Source organism: Liolophura sinensis, chromosome 9, assembly GCF_032854445.1.
Source record: "Liolophura sinensis isolate JHLJ2023 chromosome 9, CUHK_Ljap_v2, whole genome shotgun sequence".
NCBI classification, from domain to species: domain Eukaryota; kingdom Metazoa; phylum Mollusca; class Polyplacophora; order Chitonida; family Chitonidae; genus Liolophura; species Liolophura sinensis.
Window position 1 is genome coordinate 29,208,677 of NC_088303.1, and position 21,408 is coordinate 29,230,084.

General features: G+C 39.2%; 1 protein-coding gene across 1 annotated transcript; it reads right to left on the reverse strand.

The window, feature by feature from the left end:
* Positions 1–2,832: 2,832 nt before the first annotated feature.
* On the reverse strand, positions 2,833–6,066 carry LOC135474907 (uncharacterized). The gene is made up of 2 exons (XM_064754582.1): positions 5,777–6,066; positions 2,833–3,724 (listed from the first exon to the last, which is right to left on the reverse strand). Exons 1-2 carry the CDS (start codon positions 5,960–5,962, stop codon positions 3,485–3,487), a joined length of 426 nt encoding a protein of 141 aa, XP_064610652.1. The 5' UTR covers positions 5,963–6,066; the 3' UTR covers positions 2,833–3,484.
* Between the last annotated feature and the right edge of the window lie 15,342 nt (positions 6,067–21,408).

Genomic DNA, 21,408 nt, shown 5'->3' on the forward strand with positions numbered 1-21,408 from the left:
ACGGTAGCACTTACACCCTTCCACAAATAGACACAGTATATGTACACACACCAAATGACTCCTCATCGTCATATGACTCAAAAAGTACGATGTAAAATCAAAACATACATATATGCACTGTCTATTGATACATGCTATAAAAGAAGTCACCGTAAGTTTTCATGTATGTGTTATTATTTATAGAAAAATATTCCTAGAGCATTCCTGGATAAGGTATTTTCGTCATCAACAAATCACTTTTCCACTTAAAAAGACCTTCCATTATCTGGAAAAGCCGCAGATCATGCATCCTTGAAGTGAGTTCCACAGCCTAGATCGTTAGGACGCTGACTCGCTAGGAGTATCGCGCTCTTGACAAATCCTCCTTTGGCCTTGGTTTTAAATTTGGAGGTTTGTCAGGTATCTGACCAAGGACTTTGCTTTTACTCCAGGCAGTCTAGTTTCCTCCATCCATAAACATCTCCCAGTCATATAAATGAAATATTCTTATGCGCTGCATTACCAACCACTCAAATAAATAAAGAGAAATACCACCCTAGGCAAATCACCTTGAATAAAACTGAATCCATAACAAGGTTTCGGGCCAGTTTCATAGAGCTGACTTAGTGTACAGTATCCCTTAGGTAAGAGATTTTATAGATTTACAAACTTAACTAAGTGCGCTTATGAAACTGGTCCCTGGAATTTGTAGCTAACGGTCTTAATATGACATAATTAAGGATGTACAGCAAAGAGAGTAATATCAGAGCAGCGACGACAGTGTGATAGCTGGCAAATGGTCGCACCGTAACCAATGAAATACGGTCTCTCGTCAATTAACCTCAATCATTTACCTCATTACACGCCCTGTAACACCATGGCTTATGCAGAAATAGGTACAGAAACATACAGTGATGTTCATAGCAGTTTATTAGACGCCACTGGCCTAGAATTACAACGCTGTGTTGTATATTGCATTTAACATACAATAACATTAAAACCGTGCAAAGGGACCAGGCTCCGAGGATGCACAATCGTGGTTTATAGGCTACAGCAAGACAGTCTTTTTGATGCGGTGTAAAATGTTTGATGTTTGATGACACAAAATTAGTGTGGATTACTGGAGATACCACTGATATTTGCCAGCAGTCTCTTGGTAGTTTAAAGCGGGCAGGTGCAATCCAACCAACAAGCTAAACGCCTTTAATAGCCCGATCTGTGGTTATAGGCGGCTAGATATCTCACTATGATACATATACATTTGTTATTCGCTCATAACTAGTTATACTAGGAGAAGCAGAAGACCGCTTCGGTGGCTTAATGGCTAGATCCCGGTCTCCTCCGACCATAGCCGTCGTATAACTGAAATATTGTTAAGCACGTCGTAAACACCAATCAATTAAATCAAAGGCTCTATAACGGCGCATACCTTGATCGGTGTATGTTACAGTGACTGATGTATCAATCGATTTTTTTTTTATCTACTATGTGACTACTTGGTTTTATAATAGTAATAATAAGTAATTATTGGCCACAGTTCAACCTAATGACTCTTCGTCGTCATATGATTGAAGAATTGTTAAATACGACCTAACTCCAACGCATACTTACATACAATCCACAGTTCAAGGGAAGTAACTCTGAAGAACAAAACGGACTCCCAGTACTGTGTTCAATATAAATCATAGTTGTGCAGTTGCAACGACTTATAATTGTGTTAGCCTTGATTTGTCTACGTTTCTACTGTCATTCTTTGACCTATTAATGCAGTCGCAAGGACTTTCCCAAACTCTGTTCGACAGTGTATTGAAATATTCTCAAAGAAAAGGGGTAACACAAACCAAGAGATGAAGGAAATTATGCAAAACCCCTTCTTTTGCAATTCCTCCTCGGTAACTGGTCACATTGAGTCCACATTGTGTAGTGGATTGGACAGAAACCTTATAGATTCCCCCACTCTCACGGTTTGTGTTGAAGTTGTGTTGCAAGACGGTGCGATTTGTCGTATCGTCTCTTCGAATTCGATTAGTCCATTGAAATCAGGACAATTGTTACCTCATTCATTTTCAGTGAGAGTGTGTGCTTGGAGTTTAACGTCGCATTGAACAATTTCATATGACGACGAAAGAGTCCTTAGCGTGTATGTCCTTGAGTGTCCCCCGAAGCGGACTTCTCTACCACCTGAGCCATCTTGGACAGTATCATTCATTTTGAATAATTCGACATATCACATCGTGTGAACGTGGTTTATAAAATATCGCTGGTTTTAATTTTGTTCGTCTAGTCGATTCGACAAATCGAACCGCGTGAACGTCGCCTCAGCTGTCAACGGGCCTCCTCTGGCTGTCAGCGCAGTCCATATGATTAATTAAATCTACATGTACTTGCATATCCGCAGGCATACCTCAAATATGGAAAATTCGTCAATAACTGACCGAAAAAAAAAATGGCAACCAGCGTATAAGTGAATATTCTTGAGTATAGCGTTAAGAAACAATCAAATAAATCAAACGAATCTATATAAACCAGTCCCGAAGCCATTAATCCTTCCCCGCACAACGTTATAGCTCAAGAGATTACGGCTTCATTCCCTATAAGAGTATAAAGTAATGACAACTTTCTTTGTTTTGTTTTTTTTGGACGAATTTTATTTTGAAATAGTTCATGTTTCCTTTAATTTTTTTTTTTAGTTTACGATCCCAATTCAAATACTTTAAACAAAATAGCATTAAATTTAAAGCTGTTATAACGATCCATCTAATTAACAGGGGGTTTTACGTTGGATTCAACTTTTAATTTCACAGTAAATTATTATTCTTTGGAATACAACATTGTGATGATTGTCAATCAAAGTACGAGATCGTTTATTTCTTTTATTATTTAGCAACAGGAGATGTTTCGTTTGTCCGTTGTTGATTTGAAACATTATCAGTCTGATCGACAAATCACTCTCAATGTCACGTGTATCATCTTTACGTGTTACTCAGTCAGTCTCCCTCAGTCCGATGAGGTAAACTATGAGATTCGTTCACATGATCTTCAAGTTCGTCCACGAGATCATGAACATCATCCACGTGATGCTCAGGTTTGTCCACATGATCTTCAGATGTGTCCACAGGATCCATATGATCTTCTGATGAGAAGAATTTTCGTAATGATGATGTTGATCAGCGGTTCACGGGACATATTCACACCCACTCTGGCTTGATCAGTTTCTCTGCCTTGGAACCATTTAGCTCCTCGCCGTTGCAGCTGTCTCTGGGGCAGTTGACTTTGGACAACTGATGTCTCAGAGGTTTCTCTTTGTAACAAACTTGGCGAAATCTTGAGCATGGTCTCTTCCCGCTGACCTTCAGATTCTATCGATGCCGATCAAATACCCTTCATTTCCGGTCAGTGACATCATCGTAGCCAGTGGATCCGATTGGCTGGCTTTCTTTCGCAAGTTTTCCGGACGCCTTTAGGGAAAGGCGTAGAGAACAACCATCGTGATCATGTGGAAATGTCAGAAGTTTTTCTCCGTCAGTTTCGTGGCGATTTTGTTGATCCAGCCAGCGGCCATTCCGTACGTGTGCCTGGAGTCACACGTGGCGATGACGAACATTTTCGAGGTTCGGCTGACGATGAGATAGTGATGACCCATGAATGCTACCAACTGTCTAGCGTTGACGCTCTTCACGGCATACGTACTGTCACTGAATCTGACGGTGTCAGGGGGGCAATCACTAAAACAGTCCTTCAGCGCCTGCAAAACACAAATAGATCAAATCATAAATACACATGACCTAGATTCTAACAATAGATGTACTTTAAAACGTTACTTCAAATTGTACCCACGCCATTATTTTCACCGGTCGAGGGTGGGTATCTGGTGTTTCTCCTGTTTCAAATCACACAAATAAGACATCGCTTTGCATATGAGCAATCCAGATAAAACCCAATCGAGAAAAAGTTACAAAGCTAATTCAGAAAACTGTAGTACTTTCAGGAGTGTTGATATTTTAGATTAGCCTGTGTTTATCAGCATCGGAAATCTCTCTCGTGCACAAACTGTCGTCTAAACATTGACACTAGTCCTGTCCTACTTTATCCTGACACATCTGACCTCTAACGTCACGCTCGTGCTCTACGTCGGAAAGTTCACCAGTCGATGGTTAAATCTCACGAAACTCGTTTAAATTGTTACTAACGCGAGATTTCTCCTCTCTTATACATATCACAGTTACTAAGGTTTTCGGAAATGTTGATTAAAATCCCCTTTACTACTAATCTAATACCGTCAAGCATTAGAAATATTTATCGCGTTCCTTTTGACGTGTTGTCAGGGAAGGCTGTACGAAATCGTTATCTGGAGTGCGACCTCTTAACACAAGTCTCATAAACTCGCACTGAGAGTTTACAGCCGAAGGCCGTGACATACACTTTGCCGAGGTAATGTATAATTCATAGTAATTACAGTCACCAGACTGTGTTGGTGTGAGAGTGTGTTAAAACTAAGCCACTGATATTCGTTTTCCGAAGACGAACAAAAACACGCATTACACGCATTTCTTTTATATTTGAACGCAGTATATTTACAGTGATTGCTTTAGTTGTAAACATGTTAATCAAAACATAACTAATTTAGGCAAACGACTCATTGTTTTCAAGTTTAACTGGAGATAAAGCTAACATAAATTTTAGATCAATGTACTCAGTGTTTTTGTAGGCTGCCTCATTCACATGAACTAAATAAAAACACACAAACTTTAAATTGCTACACCACGATGTCATATCATGCCTAAAGCTGTTGTTTTCGGTTATTTTTGCTTTTCGTCTTTTCCTCTTTTCAACTCCCCCACCTCCCTATTTTTGTGTATGATTATATGCTTCGCAACACACATGCATTTAAATACTGGTGGTGACCGACGTCCTAAGGGCAAACAAATATGTACGCAAATCCTACTGGCGAATCTGAGGACATACTTCCTATTGAACTAAATCTTAAAATTCTACATCACGACCTGATCGTATGGCTGGCTATATGAATGACGCTCCGGGCACAAAGTCCTGTTATTTTATCCGACACTGAATCGTGCTATCTCGCTCTGTATTAACTTGTCCCATATGTTCAGGTTTAAGTCAATATTATGTGGGTCATATACACTTTGGTCCTCGGGTAGTAAACAACTAACACTATACGTGTACGGCTCCGCTTTATTTTGTCCTCGAGTGTGATACCGTCATATATGTAAACCCAAACTTACGTATAGTATAATATTTTGGCAGCGATACGACAATACCTAATCGAAACATGATTCAAACCTTAAGCTGGTTGTTTTCTATATATTAGTTTTGTTTATATATTATGGCCTGGAAATGAAGGCCTTTGCCCTAACAAGTTTAGCTGCTAAAAGTAAACTTTTTTAAATCAGATAATGTTCAAGAAGAGAAACATGTTTTATACAAAGCCAGTAAACACAATTCACAATTAGAAAAAGGTCTATTTGTGTGATTATATATTGCCTATAGCAATGCTATCTATGTCGTCAGTTTGATGACATTTAAAAGCGACAAGTCCTAGTCACACAAAATCATTCAAAACGGTCTATATATTTCGGTTCTATATGTGCTTGTCAGATTAACCTAGGTTGGAGGAAAATCAAAACAAAGCCATAATGATGACTATCAAATTTAAGTGTCATCCTTGTTAACGCTTTCGTCGAGGTTTTACCAGTGCCAATGTTTACCACAGACAAGTAAGCAATAAAAGAAGTAACTAAAGTGATATACTGAAGAAGATGTTAACTCGTCTTACCTTAATGTCTGATGACTTGAGGTTAAAGCCGTTGGTAGAGGCAGCTACAGAGCCCTTTTGATGAACAAGGGCTGCTTTTGAGAGGCTAAGATCTTTTTCTTGTTGTAAAATGTACTTCAGCCAGGCCTTCCAGCTACTGCCGGACGAGCTGCCGTTTCCAAAGAAGTTGGTGATGTTGATGAACATTTTCAAAGGCTCTTCTCACAGGGAAAAACAAAAACAAGAATGTTTCGTTCAGAGATGATGAAAGTGTGTCCACTGCTTGACAATGACTCGCTTCTTGAGCTGGATTACACTACACCACGTTTTTATATATCAGATCTATCACGCGCTGACCTTTGACTCGACAAGGCCGTCTTGCCAATGAATTGCGGCAGGGAACAGCGAAATGCTGGCGTCACGGACATCGCGGTGTTTCATTGGCTCTCTCGCTGCTGCCCGCGAATCAGAATAGAGATGAATGAAGTCCGACAGCTGGTGCATTTTGGCCATGGTCTTGCATAATGAGCTTTGTACTGACGCGTGCAGGCACATCACGAATGACGGCGGGACACCCATATGTTGCTCGTGGGAAGTGAAAATACACAAACAAAACAAACCACATAACGGCTAGCTTTCATTTGCTGGAGGCTAAATCCTAAGCTTTGCCAACTTAAAACACTCTGTGTGGTGTCTACGGAAACCCACGTAGATTTTAATGCCATACGGCTAAGACTGGACTGTTGACTGTTGATCGAGGGTACATAGGTATTTCACAGCTTTACGAAAAGTGTCATGGTAGCATATACTCACCAAATGCAACTGGTGCATGATTATTGCGAGGGTAAATTCTTACACCTACGCTTGGTATACAATACACGTAATAATGAAAGAAAGGGAAGGTGGGAGGGGTTTTTACCAGAGGTGTATGAGAGTGGGGGAGGCGGATTAACAGCGTTCACGTCAAAACACGTGTTAGGAATGCTAAACACGTAAACAAATCTATGCACACGTGAGAACACGAAAGTCTCAGCTAGAAGTGGGAAGTACGTACCGATACTCCGAGTTAAGGCGGCCAATATTGTGACTATTCGAGAAAAATGGGCGTGAAAATGTAGGGGAGAAAAGATATTAAAATTTGATGGGGGTGCATGATGAATGGTGAAATAAAACATGATGATACTGTGTAGTTAACCAGGGAGTGATAGGGGAGGCATACGTTTGGGAAATTCGTTACCTGGAATCAAATAAGGAGGGAAAATAAGCATGGGAGTCAAAGTATTGGGATATATGACTGGAAAATCAAGTTGGGATGGGGGGGAGGGGGGGGACGGCAACGTGGTTGGGAGTCAAATTAGGAAGATCATGTGACAACAGAGAAGTCAAAGTAGAGGGATTACATGAGTGGGAAGCCTGCTAGAAGTAAACATTTGACTGGGAAGGGTAACACAGGGAGTCGAGTGAGAGGAGAAGTGGGACCACGTGGTTAGTGATTCAATTTATGAGGCTACCTGTTTGGGAGGTTAACTTGCTGGATTTTGGGGCTAGGGTCTACTTCATCGGGGAAACAAAGGTTGGGCTATATGAATTACAGAGTCATTAAATACTTCTAATACAAACTGGAACTAAACAATAGGCCTATATTTATGGTTGTTGGATAGTTCGTAAAAACCCAATTCGAATATCGAAGCAATATTTAAAAATTTTCCATTGTAAAGTCAATTATTTAACAAATTCAGTGGTTCAGAGAACACAACTATACTGCCGTAAAATGAAGAAGGTGTGTGTGTGTGGGGGGGGGGGGGGGGTCGCAACGAGAAACCTATATTGCCACAGACTGAAGGTCAGATACGCAACTGGAAAACTACACCACAGAATATGGCGGGATACGCAACCGGAAAACAATAGTCGCAGGTTGAAAGTCAGATACGCAACTGGAAAACAACACCATAGAATACGGAGTGATACGCAACCGAAAACAACACTGTTGCGAACTGAGGGTCAGACACGCAACAGGAAAACAACACCATAGCATATAGGGGGATACACAACCGGAAAACAATACTATCACAGATTGAAGGTCAGATACGCTACTGGAGAACAACACTGCCATAGACTGATGGGAAAGAGGGGAGAAAAGAAACTGGGGGACGGTAAACATCGGGAAAACTGTACTGCAATAGATTGGGAGAAAACTTCTCCATATTTGTCTTTGGGCAATTTATTGTTCATCTTGAGAAAAGAGCAACCACCTGAGCAAAAACACAATAGTTAAATCTCTAAATATTGTTTCATTTCTCAGGGTCTGTTATATCACATGTTCAATTTTTACACAGCCTGACGAAGCTTCAGACACTATTGTCTGTGTTTACGGTTTAAGAAGATTTTGTCATAAAACTTTGCTGTCTAGACTAGAGCATAACTGATCTCGTGTGATCTCGTGTGATCATATAAATGGCAATGGCAATGGCAATAATATTAAACAGATAAATGCAGCGTGTTTCTATAAGATAGAGATAACATGGCAGTGAACAGAGCACTAACTTAAGGCAATACTTGATCTAAGTGGTCAAAATACTTTAGACTATCACGTTTTTACGCAATAAATTTAATTTAAAGCTTCAAAAGACGCAAAAGTATATTTATGCCTCAAAAACAACCGCTGTTTACTACGAGTCTATCGATGTTGTTGCGTAAACATGCTGTTATGAAAACACAGCGTCAATGCTGCCTGTAAATGAAACAAACAGGCCAAAAATTGTATAATACATTATTTATAGTTTAACTGATCAGACATGTCGTATATATAAACACTGATCCGGAGATATAGCATAATTATAGGGTGTTTGGTCTATGGACTGCTCAACTACATGCAAACAACGTTGCTGATTGGTTGTCAAACATTACCCTTCCCACGCTTATCCTAAAGCACGCGGCTGGTCTGTTTACCGCATTCCGTGCTTATAGCCTCTGTTTTAATCTACTTATACAAGTCATTAATCCAGTAAATCGATCACTGTTATTAATTAAATCAGTCAGACTTACCGGATGTTAGTCATGCTGTTCTTGACTGATATATTGTATACATTCCATAACTTACCGCGCATGAACGCGTAATTATTGCATAAATAATATAGGCCTATAATTCTCTGCTCAGTTTGCAGAAATAAAACCAGATTTCGTGGATAATAGGATTTATATTTCCATTTGTCATTTCATTCCATATGTTCACACCTACTAGTATGTTTATAGTAAACATATCGTGAAGGGAAGGAAGTACGCAGTTAGGTTTAACGTTAAGGTTATTTGTAACATTGCAGAGTATGGACCTTGGTGACAATCAGCCATCGACTAAGCTCTAAGACCACGTGTTTTCTGTACCATATGGCGCGCAAGCCTGTGTGTCAAACGCGCATGACAAAGTTCGTCAGTAACTACATAACGATGGTTTAACCCTTACATGGCGATTTCTCCACCCAAAAACTGAACTTGCGGCATCGTGTAAGCGACACATTGTTAAATATTTCAGGGGTTCATGAATAAATTTATTAAAATTAATCCGAGAGGAACCAGATTTTCGAATCAGTCAAAACTGCGTGGCAGGAATTCAAAAGGTTTCTTAAGATTTGTCGCTTCATAGATTAACTCGTGTCAAATTCTGCTTTCATTTCTTGTGATAAAAAAAAATAGTTAAGTTTGAGTTTCTAAATTGGCCATTTACTACCGCCGTGCTGTAGTGCCTATCGATTTGAATCTCCGAGGTGTGATAATCTTCAATGATCCATTGAACAAACGAAAACGACAATCGCCAAAATTATAGGAAATGGGAAATATGGACACATTTTTAAATCTTGAAAACCACAGTCAATATAGCTGGTATACAATGCCATAATACGCTTACAGATATCATTTAAATATATATTTATATATTGGATTATTGTTTAACGCCATAGAGTCAAGAACTTTTCACTTAAACGATCCCAGTCATTTTATGGGTGGAGAAAACCAGAGTGCCTGTGGTAAACGCACCAACCTTTGGCAAGTTACTGACAAACTTTACAACGATTGTCGTGTAGAGGTGAACACTATGCTGAAAAAAGAACGCAAACCCCACACGAGTTTCGTCTGCTGCTTACTATCACCAAGGCCTCACAGACTGTGAGAGCGACGGATCTACGGGTGCCATGTCCTAGGCTGGTTTTGAAACCGTACCTCTGGTTAGGGGTGCATGCCTTTCGATCGCACCGACCCACGAGGTGTAGGTTCAAACCCTGCCTTTGTCTGAAGATATCTAGTCCCCATTTCTCACTGTTAAATGTGTGACGACTTGGTGGTAAAAAGCGGTCCAGGACGATCCTGTGAGCGCTTGAGTAGACTATGATTTGTTGAAGAGCACTAACTGCAATCAGTATGGTGTGCGTAACTGTATGTCACTTGTAGGAAAGTTGGCCAATAACTTGCTAAAAGCCCGTCGTTTATCCGAGACACCCTGTTTTCCTCACCCATAACACTGACCGCCATCATATAAGTAAAAAAATCTTGGGTGTGGCACTGAGCAATAATTAAATATACAGGTATAGATAAATAAACCATGAACAGTACAGAACCTCTACCAAACATCAGCGAAGTCCACACGATCAACAGGGACACATGTTTGATGCCATATCAGGCATCACATGAAACACTGAGGACAAATTATGTTTCAATGAGAATCGGTATGGAAGTCAGATGAGGACATCTTCAAGATGGTGCGAATCAGGCGTGAATGGTATCGTTCTCGTATCGAGTGTCTCAACCCGCGGAGATGTCCACATCCGGCTTCCATGCATCGGAGCTTTTCTATTTACAAGCTTTAAGTTTTTCGAATTTTGCACACAGCTTGTTTAGAGAGTTGAGGTTCTGTTGTTTTTCACCCCGGAGACCCCACAGGGCAGAGGTAGATTGGAGGTCGCATTGTAAATAAGAATATGTAGGTCACGTTGTATGTAGGCCTATATGTGACCGATCATCTCCTTAGCCTTCGTGATGGTGTTTACCCATATTGTCTGCACGACCCTGTTTAAAGTTTACTGAATTCACACTGGCGTGACCTTGTTTACGAAGTAGGAAATCTGGAAAGTTCGAGTGAGATTTCTTAATTGCGATAGTATCTATAGGTATTGCTTGTGGGCCCAGGGAACAAATGGCTTCAGCTGAAAGTTCAGTACTCCTTCACCAAAGTGTCGCGGGTTCGAATCCAGCCCATGCCCTTTCGACTGCGTATTTGAAATGTTCAGATTTTCACGTGTAATTGACGACATCGAGGATGTGATGTGTAAAACATATCAATTTCCGTAAGCGTGGCACCCGGTTATACCTCCACGCAGAAAGTAAACACACGGCATGCATGCGGTTGTTTTGAAGAGGGACTTCACCGCTTATCGGATGCTAGACCTATACATCTGCCGGTGATATATCCGGTGTATAGGTCACTTGGACTGTACACTCTGTTGATTTATGTGTTTGTGAAGGCGGACTGGCGCTATGATCCCTTGTTTACTGTATTTTTCAGACAGAGGTGTATGTACTGGCGAAGGCTAAAGTCAAGTACGGTAACTGGAAGTGATTTATTTATTTATCTGATTGGTGGGAAATTCACTGTCTTTCTTGTTTCATTTCTTTCTCTTCTCATATTGTTGCTTAACGCCACACATAAGAATTTATCGTATAAAGATATACGATGACGGCGCGTCTTATGGGTGGAGGAAACCAGGGTGCCCGAGGTAAACCACTGACCATGGGCTAGTCACTGGGTAACTTTTTCCACGCATGATGTACATATATGCACGAACGAACGTTAGACGGCTCAAACGGCCATCCCAGTTTCGTCGGACGCTTGTATTTATTTATTTATTTATTTATTTGATTGGCGCTTTACACCGTATTCAAGAATACGTCACTTATATGAAGGCGACCAGCATTTCACGATCCATGACCATCCGCAGGTTGCTGATAGATCTTCCCACGACCGACCTGAGAGGAAACCAGCATGAGTTTGAACTTGAACTCACAGCGGCCGCATTAATTGGTGAGAGGCTCCTGAGTCATTGTGCCGCGCTGGCACACAAACCATTCAGTATACACCCCAACGCCAGTTCTGTACTGAAGCATTGGTATTCATTTACACCATAGTGTAAAATACGGCTCTCTTTTTTTCTCCCTATAAGATGTCATACTTTCTGTGCACATGGTCAGTAAGATGCGTTCAGGTTAAGAGCACGCTAATTGTATTGTTTTGGGGTTATAAGAAAGCCCTGACGCTTTTCTTTTCTTAGTTTGGTATTCACGTATTTATCTATTTTTAAACTTTCCCTTAAAAGGTTCAGTGTAGTAAAACCAATATGGCAGATATAGGGTGAGTCTGCAGCGAAAAGGCTCTGACCTTTACAAATCATGACTGTGAACCGTTCAGTGAGAGTGCGAATAAGAGAATCAAGGAAGAATTTTGGAAAGAATGGCAGCCCTTCTATGGTCTGACCAAGTCTATCGGTTGTAGTGAATGTATGGTTTGTGCTTGGCGAGCTGAACAGAGAGGCGTTACCGCGAAAGATCTGGTTTATATATTTAGTGCAATAGGTCATGTGCCCTGCTTGGTAGTGACACATTTACGGCAATTAATGAATGAATCTGAATGGATTGCACAGGATTGCCTGCCATCAAATAGGTACAATACGGAGAAGTAACTCTATAATCTCACATCTCTCAGCCGCCTGGACACACGAGGTACGGGTTCAAATTAGGCCAAAGTTAGGGGATTTTTAGATTGTCTCACTCTCGTTGCTTGTGGGTTCTTGGATTATGACTGGTCATACCAAAGACTTCAAAAATGATACATTTTGCTGCCTTGCTCTGCGCTAAGCACTGATAGGTTAGAGCAAGGAAACATGACTGCACAGCAAATGTTAACAACGCATGATTTGTAATTATTAAAAAAAAAACGTATAATGTACAAACGCCTTGCTGTTTTTATTTGAGCGCAGGTGTCTTATCCATAGACGCGTTACATGTATAGGGTGGGACTATACACGCATACGTTTTTGTAACATTGACGTTTTCAGGAAATCATTTCAACATTTTCTCCAAAACATTGATGTTTTTATAGAAATCATGTGACATGTCTACTAGAGTGGTCAAATAACAGTTATTATTTTAACATGTATATGCTTATCTGTTTTGCTTGCGTGGATGGCCCGGTGTCAGTGTAATGTGACTGGGTGGGATATTATGTCTGGTGTATTAATTCATATTTAATTCATAAATGAAAAGAATTTGAATATGGCTTTAAGGAACGATCAAATAAATAAATAAACAGTAATGCATACAAAGACGCCATATTTTTTGACAGCTGCAAGAATTAATTTCATGGAAAAGCAGTGTATGAAAATGAATCGACTGATCAAAGAAATAAACAATTATACATGTAGTATACCGGTTCGAATTTAAACAAGACACGATACTTTTTTTGTTGTTCACTTACTACAACAATAACTTCCCGTCATGTCGCATAGGGCAATATATTATTGATTTAAAGCACACACATTATGGGATGTATCCAGGTAGATATATTAAGTTCAAATATCAGTTCTATGGAATATTAATTCTCTTGTTTTCTATACTTCTATACGGACTATTTTTGTTTGCATTCCATTTATTATTTTTGGATGTAAGAGTCGTTTTTATGACATTATGTCTGCTGAAAAAAGTGATTAAATTGGTAAACAACAATGTCTGACGTGTATGTTTTATCTTTCGTAGATTGGTGGGCGTCTGGCTTAGTAGCCTAAATTTGAAAATAATGGTTGTATGCTAGGTTTTGAACCAGTTGTTTCGGCTTGAAATAGAATATCTTGTGAGCAATTAGCTTGCCACACACATGCGTACCACACGAATTCACACTGTCAGTAAACAAAGCTGTAGGTCTTCAGCTTACGGAGTCGTGATGCGGTCCACTCGTCTACAAACATAGTTCACAATCTCTAAGAGTAGGGATGGGACAGTCGCGTGGGTGCTCCCAACACAGACCAGACGACAATACGTTGTTATTCAACCGAGGTGTGCTGCTGGATATTTAGTGTGCGATAAGTTTACGTCATCATCGTACCTAAATAGGAAATCTCTGATCAACCATTCTGTGACGCGTTGTACACGTCATCACACGCGAATTCCCAACAGCGAACACTTATGTTAAGTCAGACCGGCTTCGTTCCAGTGGTTGTCAAGCAATATGTAGAAGGACCAATTTATCTTACTCTCTGAAATTGTGGATTATATGAAGCAAATCAAGTAATAATTAAATAGACCTATCCGTATTTTAATCAAGATAGATGATCGAAATGCACAAGGTGTGCGCTAGGCGAGTGAATTAAATCAGTATACAAACTCTGCACCACGTTCATTCATCTGTCTGTAATATCAGTTATACTCGCTACCAAAATTGCCTTTTATTCAGTGACACCTAACACCCCAAGCTCTACACATCGTTGTATTGGGATTTCATATTAATGTAGTAAGAATACTTTTTTCTAATTCATAATGTTAAACTTCTCCATGCAGGTAACGTCACAATTACTCAAAAGCCAGTGGAATACTGGATATTTTGAGAGTGAGTACGACAGGATTTTACATGGAGCTCAACGTAGCTACATGATAAAAGAAACAGACTATACCCACAATTATGACGCAGCTAAAGAGCCCGAAGTGCACGTGTTCATAACCATACGGAAGTCTAAAACGAAACATATGGTCCATTATTATAAGATATTATTACATGTGTATTCACAAAAAAACAATTACCATTCACAATCTCAATGAAATGTGCAACAGAAGAATGGCAATAGACATTGCATATACAATTTGACAAAGCTATAAAAGAGAGAATGTCTCTAATTGTTTTTAATTCCTTCCTTAAACGGGATCTCTGATCGACAGCATTAACATATGAAAACATATGAGATAAATTAGTCTGGAAAGATCTACCCATCACCTCCCTTTTCCTTTTCTCTGTTGTATTCAGGACATGCAAGGATAACAACCTGGGCTACAGCCAATGGTAGGAAATCATTCCACCAAAGTCATTTATCACTGAAATTAAAGCTACCAAGTTGTCCACCACCGGCGCAATAATGTATTAAGTTGATACTAGTACACGGATCATGTTTCACTTGAACCTTTTTGATGGAATTCGACATGTACACTGCTTCTACCATTTCTCAGACAGCTGTCATACACTCTTTTTTGCCTCTTATATTTCTTATTTTAGGTGGATGAATTCTTTGTAATTAAATCAGTTCTTCTCTATATGCTTACTACATGCAATTATTCTTAAATGCCAGTACCTTTCCAATACCTTATGTCCTCTCTCTTTCTCGACTTTTCCGATTTGCAAGGTTTTGTGTAATCCGCAGAGGCCAGTAATCCATGTTCCTCATGTGTTCGTACACAAACTAAAAATCAGCAACCTTCATACAATTCATGTGAACTGTTTGTTAAAGTCGAGGAGCAGACGACATATGTTAAGTCACGTGTTCTGTCTGTGATACCCGTTTATCAGTTTATCTGACGCCAAAGGCATGTTTTCTAAACTAAGATAGGTAAGACTGGCAACTGAAACCAGCTGATTTCAGCCATTGGGAACTTTATTTTAGAAGAATCTGATTTATGTTCTGCGAGCACATGGTATTTACTCATAACTATTGTTGTTATTAAAAATATTGGGAACATATAACCGGCTTTAAATAACTGATTCTTAGCTGTAGGTATGTAAACCAACTTTGATCACTTGTGCTGATATCTGCCATTACCCGACTCTGGGCTTTGGGTTTGGTAACGATGGGCTTTTGAAGGCTACACCAAAGGACTCATATCTTGACGTGATTTATCGGCTCTTGGTTGGTATAACACATACTACAGAAAATCTATATCTGACAAGCTGTCGAACTGGGCTGTAGACATGTCAACTATCTTTAACTGGCAGCTATAGCAAATATCGTTCCGACTCATTTTCTGTCTTTGAACTGTAGGCATACCAACCATCTTCTCATTGTGGCTATAACAGAGGTCTATGTGACTCATTTTCTGTCTTTGAACTGTAGGCATACCAACCATCTTCTCATTGTGGCTATAACAGAGGTCTGTGTGACTCATTTTCTAACTCTGAACTGTAGGCAAATCAACTGTCTTCTAATTGTGGCAATAGCAGAGATCTATGTGACTCATTTTCTAACTCTGAACTGAAGGCATACCAACTATTTTCTCATTGTGGCTATAGCAGAGATCTATGTGACTCTTTTTCTAACTCTGAACTGTAGGCATACCAACTATCGTCTCATTGTGGCTATAACAGAGGTCTATATGACTCATTTTCTGTCTCTGAACTGTAGGCATACCAACTATCTTCTCACTGTGACTATAGCAGAGGTCTATGTGACTCATTTTCTGCCTCTGAACTGAAGGCATACCAATTGTCTTCTAATTGTGGCTATAGCAGAGGTCTATGTGACTCATTTTCTAACTCTGAACTGTAGGCATACCAACTGTCTTCTAATTGTGGCTATAGCAGAGGTCTATGTGACTCATTTTCTATCTCTGAACTGTAGGCATACCAACCATCTTCTCATTGTGGCTATAACAGAGGTCTGTGTGACTCATTTTCTAACTCTGAACTGTAGGCAAATCAACTGTCTTTTAATTGTGGCAATAGCAGAGATCTATGTGACTCATTTTCTAACTCTGAACTGAAGGCATACCGACTGTCTTCTAATTGTGGCTATAACAGAGGTCTATGTGACTCATTTTCTGTCTCTGAACTATAGGCATACCAACTATCTTCTCATTGTGACTATAGCAGAGGTCTATATGACTCATTTTCTGTCTCTGAACTGTAGGCATACCAACTATCTTCTCATTGTGACTATAGCAGAGGTCTATATGACTCATTTTCTGTCTCTGAACTGTAGGCATACCGACTGTCTTCTAATTGTGGCTATAGCAGAGGTCTATGTGACTCATTTTCTAACTCTGAACTGAAGGCATACCAACTATCGTCTCAATGTGGCTATAACAGAGGTCTGTGTGACTCATTTTCTAACTCTGAATTGTAGGCATACCGACTATCTTCTAGACCAGGAGAATGTTCATGTGGCCGAAAATAAATATGTATTGGTTCCACTGCTAAAAGTGTCAATAAAAACAATTAAATCAGTTTTATCTATATATCTATATTATAAGTTTGCCAGCTTTACTTCTTAGCATTAAATGAATAAATCCTAACGACGAAGATTACAGCTTGCTCGATAGTGCACCATGATTGACAGATCAGGTGCAAGGTTAGGTCACACGCGCCAGATTCAGTTCATCTGTGACGTCACGGGTGACCTTCTCTTCCAGGGCGAACACGCCAGATGTGCTTATAATCTATGGACAGATGTTCAACTTCAGGCTGGAAATTTCTGTCAATATATAGAAGATCGTGAAGTCAAACAAAGCAGAGAACATTTGCCTATAAAAGAGAGCTAGTAATTCGTCATCTTCGCCCAGGTTTCTGCTCTGGCTATAATCGCTCACGCATTTTAATATGATGTCTCTGGTTATCGAGATTTTAAATCCAACCAATGAATACAGGCAACTAGTCGTTATTTCGTACCACATACGGTAGGCGCAAATAGAGGCTTAAAATGATTTTCTAGTTTCTTTAAGACGACATTTTCTTGTAAACAGTGAATAATGAATGTATTAGTGGATATTAACTTTGGCAATTAATGTCTGACTACAGACTGTAAATATTGTCAATAAACACAATCAGATTCCAGACAGTAATCACTGAATATATATTATTCACACTCATGCAGATTAGAGATAGTACGCACTGAGTAAACTTATTCACACTCAGATTCCAGGCAGTACGTACTGAGTAAAATTATTCACACTCAGATTCCAGACGGTAAATATAGAATATAATTTAATGCCCCAATTACAGATCGCAAACATTAAGTCACACTTTGTAGATAACAAAGTGCTGTAGTTTTGCGTTAGGAAGTTTGTCAGGTAGATAACAAAGGGCTGTGGTTTTGCGTTTGTCAGGTAGATATAAACAAACTACAGCCTGTTGTCTGCTCTGATGTTTGGTGGAGATAAAATAATTTGATCATTTTCCTCATGACTTCAGCCGAAAACCTGATGCATGTCACACATGTATATATTTGGACCACAGGTATTTTGCTTTATTCAACACAAAAAAGGTGAAAACAAAACACTTATGATGTTTACAATACACCTGAACACTGCCTGAACACTCTGTACACACGTGAGCAAATCGTTAGCCTAACACCAAGGGATCACAATGTGTCCGTTTCAAACTGGAGTTGAAGTACTTTTATCTCAATAACGTCATAAATCGTCTCAAGACATTGAAGACATATAGACAAATCATACTTATATATATTAGTGTATACAAAGAGAAAATGTGCCATATAGAGATCTATAGACAACAGATGTGGCGGTGAAATGAGTGGCATAGATAGTTTTTTACAATGTCTGTCTCACAAATAATTGACTGACTTGACTGACAAAATGAGTTTATCTGTTTGCTATGTATGTATATATATATATATTTGCTATGTATGTATGTATGTATATATATATATCTGTTTGCTCTGTAGGAGGAGTTGAATTTATATATATATATATATATATATATATATATATATATATTGATGGAATGATGGGCTGATTGATCGATTCGTGTTTAATAAAGGTAGTACCCCAAATATTTTGATAGGCGAAAACTTACCGGTACTATAGACAGTGCCTCAAACAGTATTTTACTGGGGTAAACAAGAAGGTGACAAACTCTCCCACATATATATGACACACATATTTGGACCGGCAGTGCCAACTTAATGTGTACGCCAGGTAACTGACAATTACTTCTTCTAAAACCCTTATATCCTTGATGAGGTTTTAAGGCTGTAAGTTCAGCTCATCTGCGAAAACCTCAGTGTGGCTGTATAGGAGAGTGGGCCCTGCCCCCATGAACTTGTACGCGGTCAGTGGGTCTCCTAGTCATATCGATCAACCTAAGGATTATAAAATTTCATTGTTAAGATTACTGGCGAAGCTTAAAAGGTTGTGTTGGGGACATCCAGTGCAGCAGATCTGTGAAACTGGGAATTGTGACATCCAGTTAAGCTCTGACATCTTGTATGACACCGTTGCTTGCGACTCGTGCATGTACAGTTACGAATATCGTGTCCGCATCACCGTCTCAAGTTCTTTACCGGTGTAAAATTTTCATTTGCTATGTGCCATGAAAACATTGTACTGAGATCAAGGGTTCATTTCTGTATTTCTGGCAGACTGGCACGTGCCGGTTTTGTGGCTGGGTTTAAACACATTGTTTTGTCACATTCAGTTGTCAGGAGAAGGGTTTGTCAAGCAGATGTTTGTCTCTATTTGAAGGTGTCCTGCAAGGAGATAAGTTTCCGGGATTGTTTTGTAAGACGTTGCACATGTAACAGGCTACAGATGACAGGGTTCCAGCAGGATCTAACCAGAATAAACTGCTTGTACATAATTGCTGTTCACACAGCACTTGACACACTAAAAAGTGTGAACAGATCTCATTGCCAAACCGGATCCAATGAGAAGTCAAATGGCCCAATAGATGAATCAGTGACATAAGCTAGAAATAACAGATATAAGTTTAGCTCATCAACTTTAAGAATAAACCACAAAATTAACTAAAACTTGAAAAGACAATACCAGAGCAAATGTAAATATGTATGAATAAAATTTTATTTGATGATGCGTCACAACCATGGTATTGCAGATCAAAGTAAGTAAAACCACGGACATTGATACTATCGAAAGCTTCGTCATATTAAACCAATCTAACCAATCAGGATCGAGTTTTTCCTATAACCGGAGGGCGTGTATCTTTCCGCTTACGAATTTGTTGAAGAACATCAGTAAGGTCGTCTCACTTGAGACGATTTTTTACTTTATTTCTGTACAAGTCAAAAGCTCATAGAGGAATAGTACCATGTAACTCACGAATTTCTATCACAATTAGCAAAAATTAGACCGACATAATTTTCAACAACACCTAAAGTATGTCGGCCAAGATAAACAAGTTCCAAGCAGTCAAAAAACTACCCGTTGTTTGCCCCAATAGGCCAGCTTCTGTGTTGGATGCACGGAATCCCTCACCCTGATCACCCAGATCATGGTCGAGGCCATAATTTTAGCAAAAAAAAATTATATAGAAAAAGGTACAAACAGGAAAAGAAAAGAGAAAAATAAAAGCGATGCCTCAACCCAAAATAATCCCTTTATTGAGCAAATCAACCAAGTAAGCCACGCTTCCGCCTGCTCGATTTTCAACCACAATTGAATACGGTATGAATGATCTTGTTTCAACAGATGTTTTATTGGCCCGTAAACTATTCTGATAGCACAAAAGCCTTGGCCTTCAGAAGGTTGTAGACCCGAAGTTTCATTTAACGAAGCTGTGCGTGATAGGCAAAGTTAGACATAAGGACTAGAGCATGGAGAGTAAAACTATAGCAACGAAGATGATGTAGTAGGTAAATGACATTCATTCCACTATATTGTTATCTGTTTAGAAATACTCGGGCGATGGTCAACGAGCGCGACCTACAAGTTCAGTGAGATAATTTTTTTTTCGTTGAAATAAAACATATAATCCTTATTGTGAGATGGGATGTCAGATATTGTCAGCTCTGGAGCACTTGTCTCACGCTGACAATCCCAGGCAAAATATGATATGTATGATATTTGTATAATATTGCAGTCACATGTCCCCATCCTGGATCCCTGACAACACCTCTTCTTCGGTTTAAACGAAATTTAAAAAGGATACATTGGAGATTTTGGTAAAATAAAATTTGGTATGAAATTTTCAATATTTACCAAGAATAGCTCAAGATGTTACATTTCTGTAAATACTTGTACCACTTCTATGTATAGTGTTAAAGAACAAGACAGCACCTGACAGCAAAACATATTTCAATCAAAAGCAGGATACTCAAGCTTTCTACAAAGTATTATACTTTATTATTTTAATGAGATTTCAGCGAATAACATGTAGAACAAAATGACAATACTGCATAAATAACTGTTTCAGTTTAAAATAAAAAATGACATTTCGTTGAGAATTTATTTTGTTCTTTTATTTTACAGTTCCTTCAAATATAATAGTTCTCTTGTAATGTGATATGGGAGGTCAACAGTCAATCTTTCGAACAGCCGGTTCGTACTTTGAAGGAACTTGCGGAATTAAGTTCGAATTTACAACATGGTCAACGTTGCTTCGACTTTTGCCCGATTCAAGAGTTTAAAAGACCGGATTGTTTTTAAATCCTGGTTCACCATTGCTGACTTTGACATGTCTACATTGCTGATGACTTGGGTAATCAGTGTATACCAAACATCGTGTTGAAGTTGTAAACGTCAGCGAAATTTTCGGTGTGGGGTAAATTATAATGGTGAACCTGAGATCTACGTAATTACTCCTTATAAGGAGTTAGGGTTAGTATACACGTTCATTGTACTTTGTATATTCCGGTATTATATGGAGATACTCGTTCTTTGTTGTA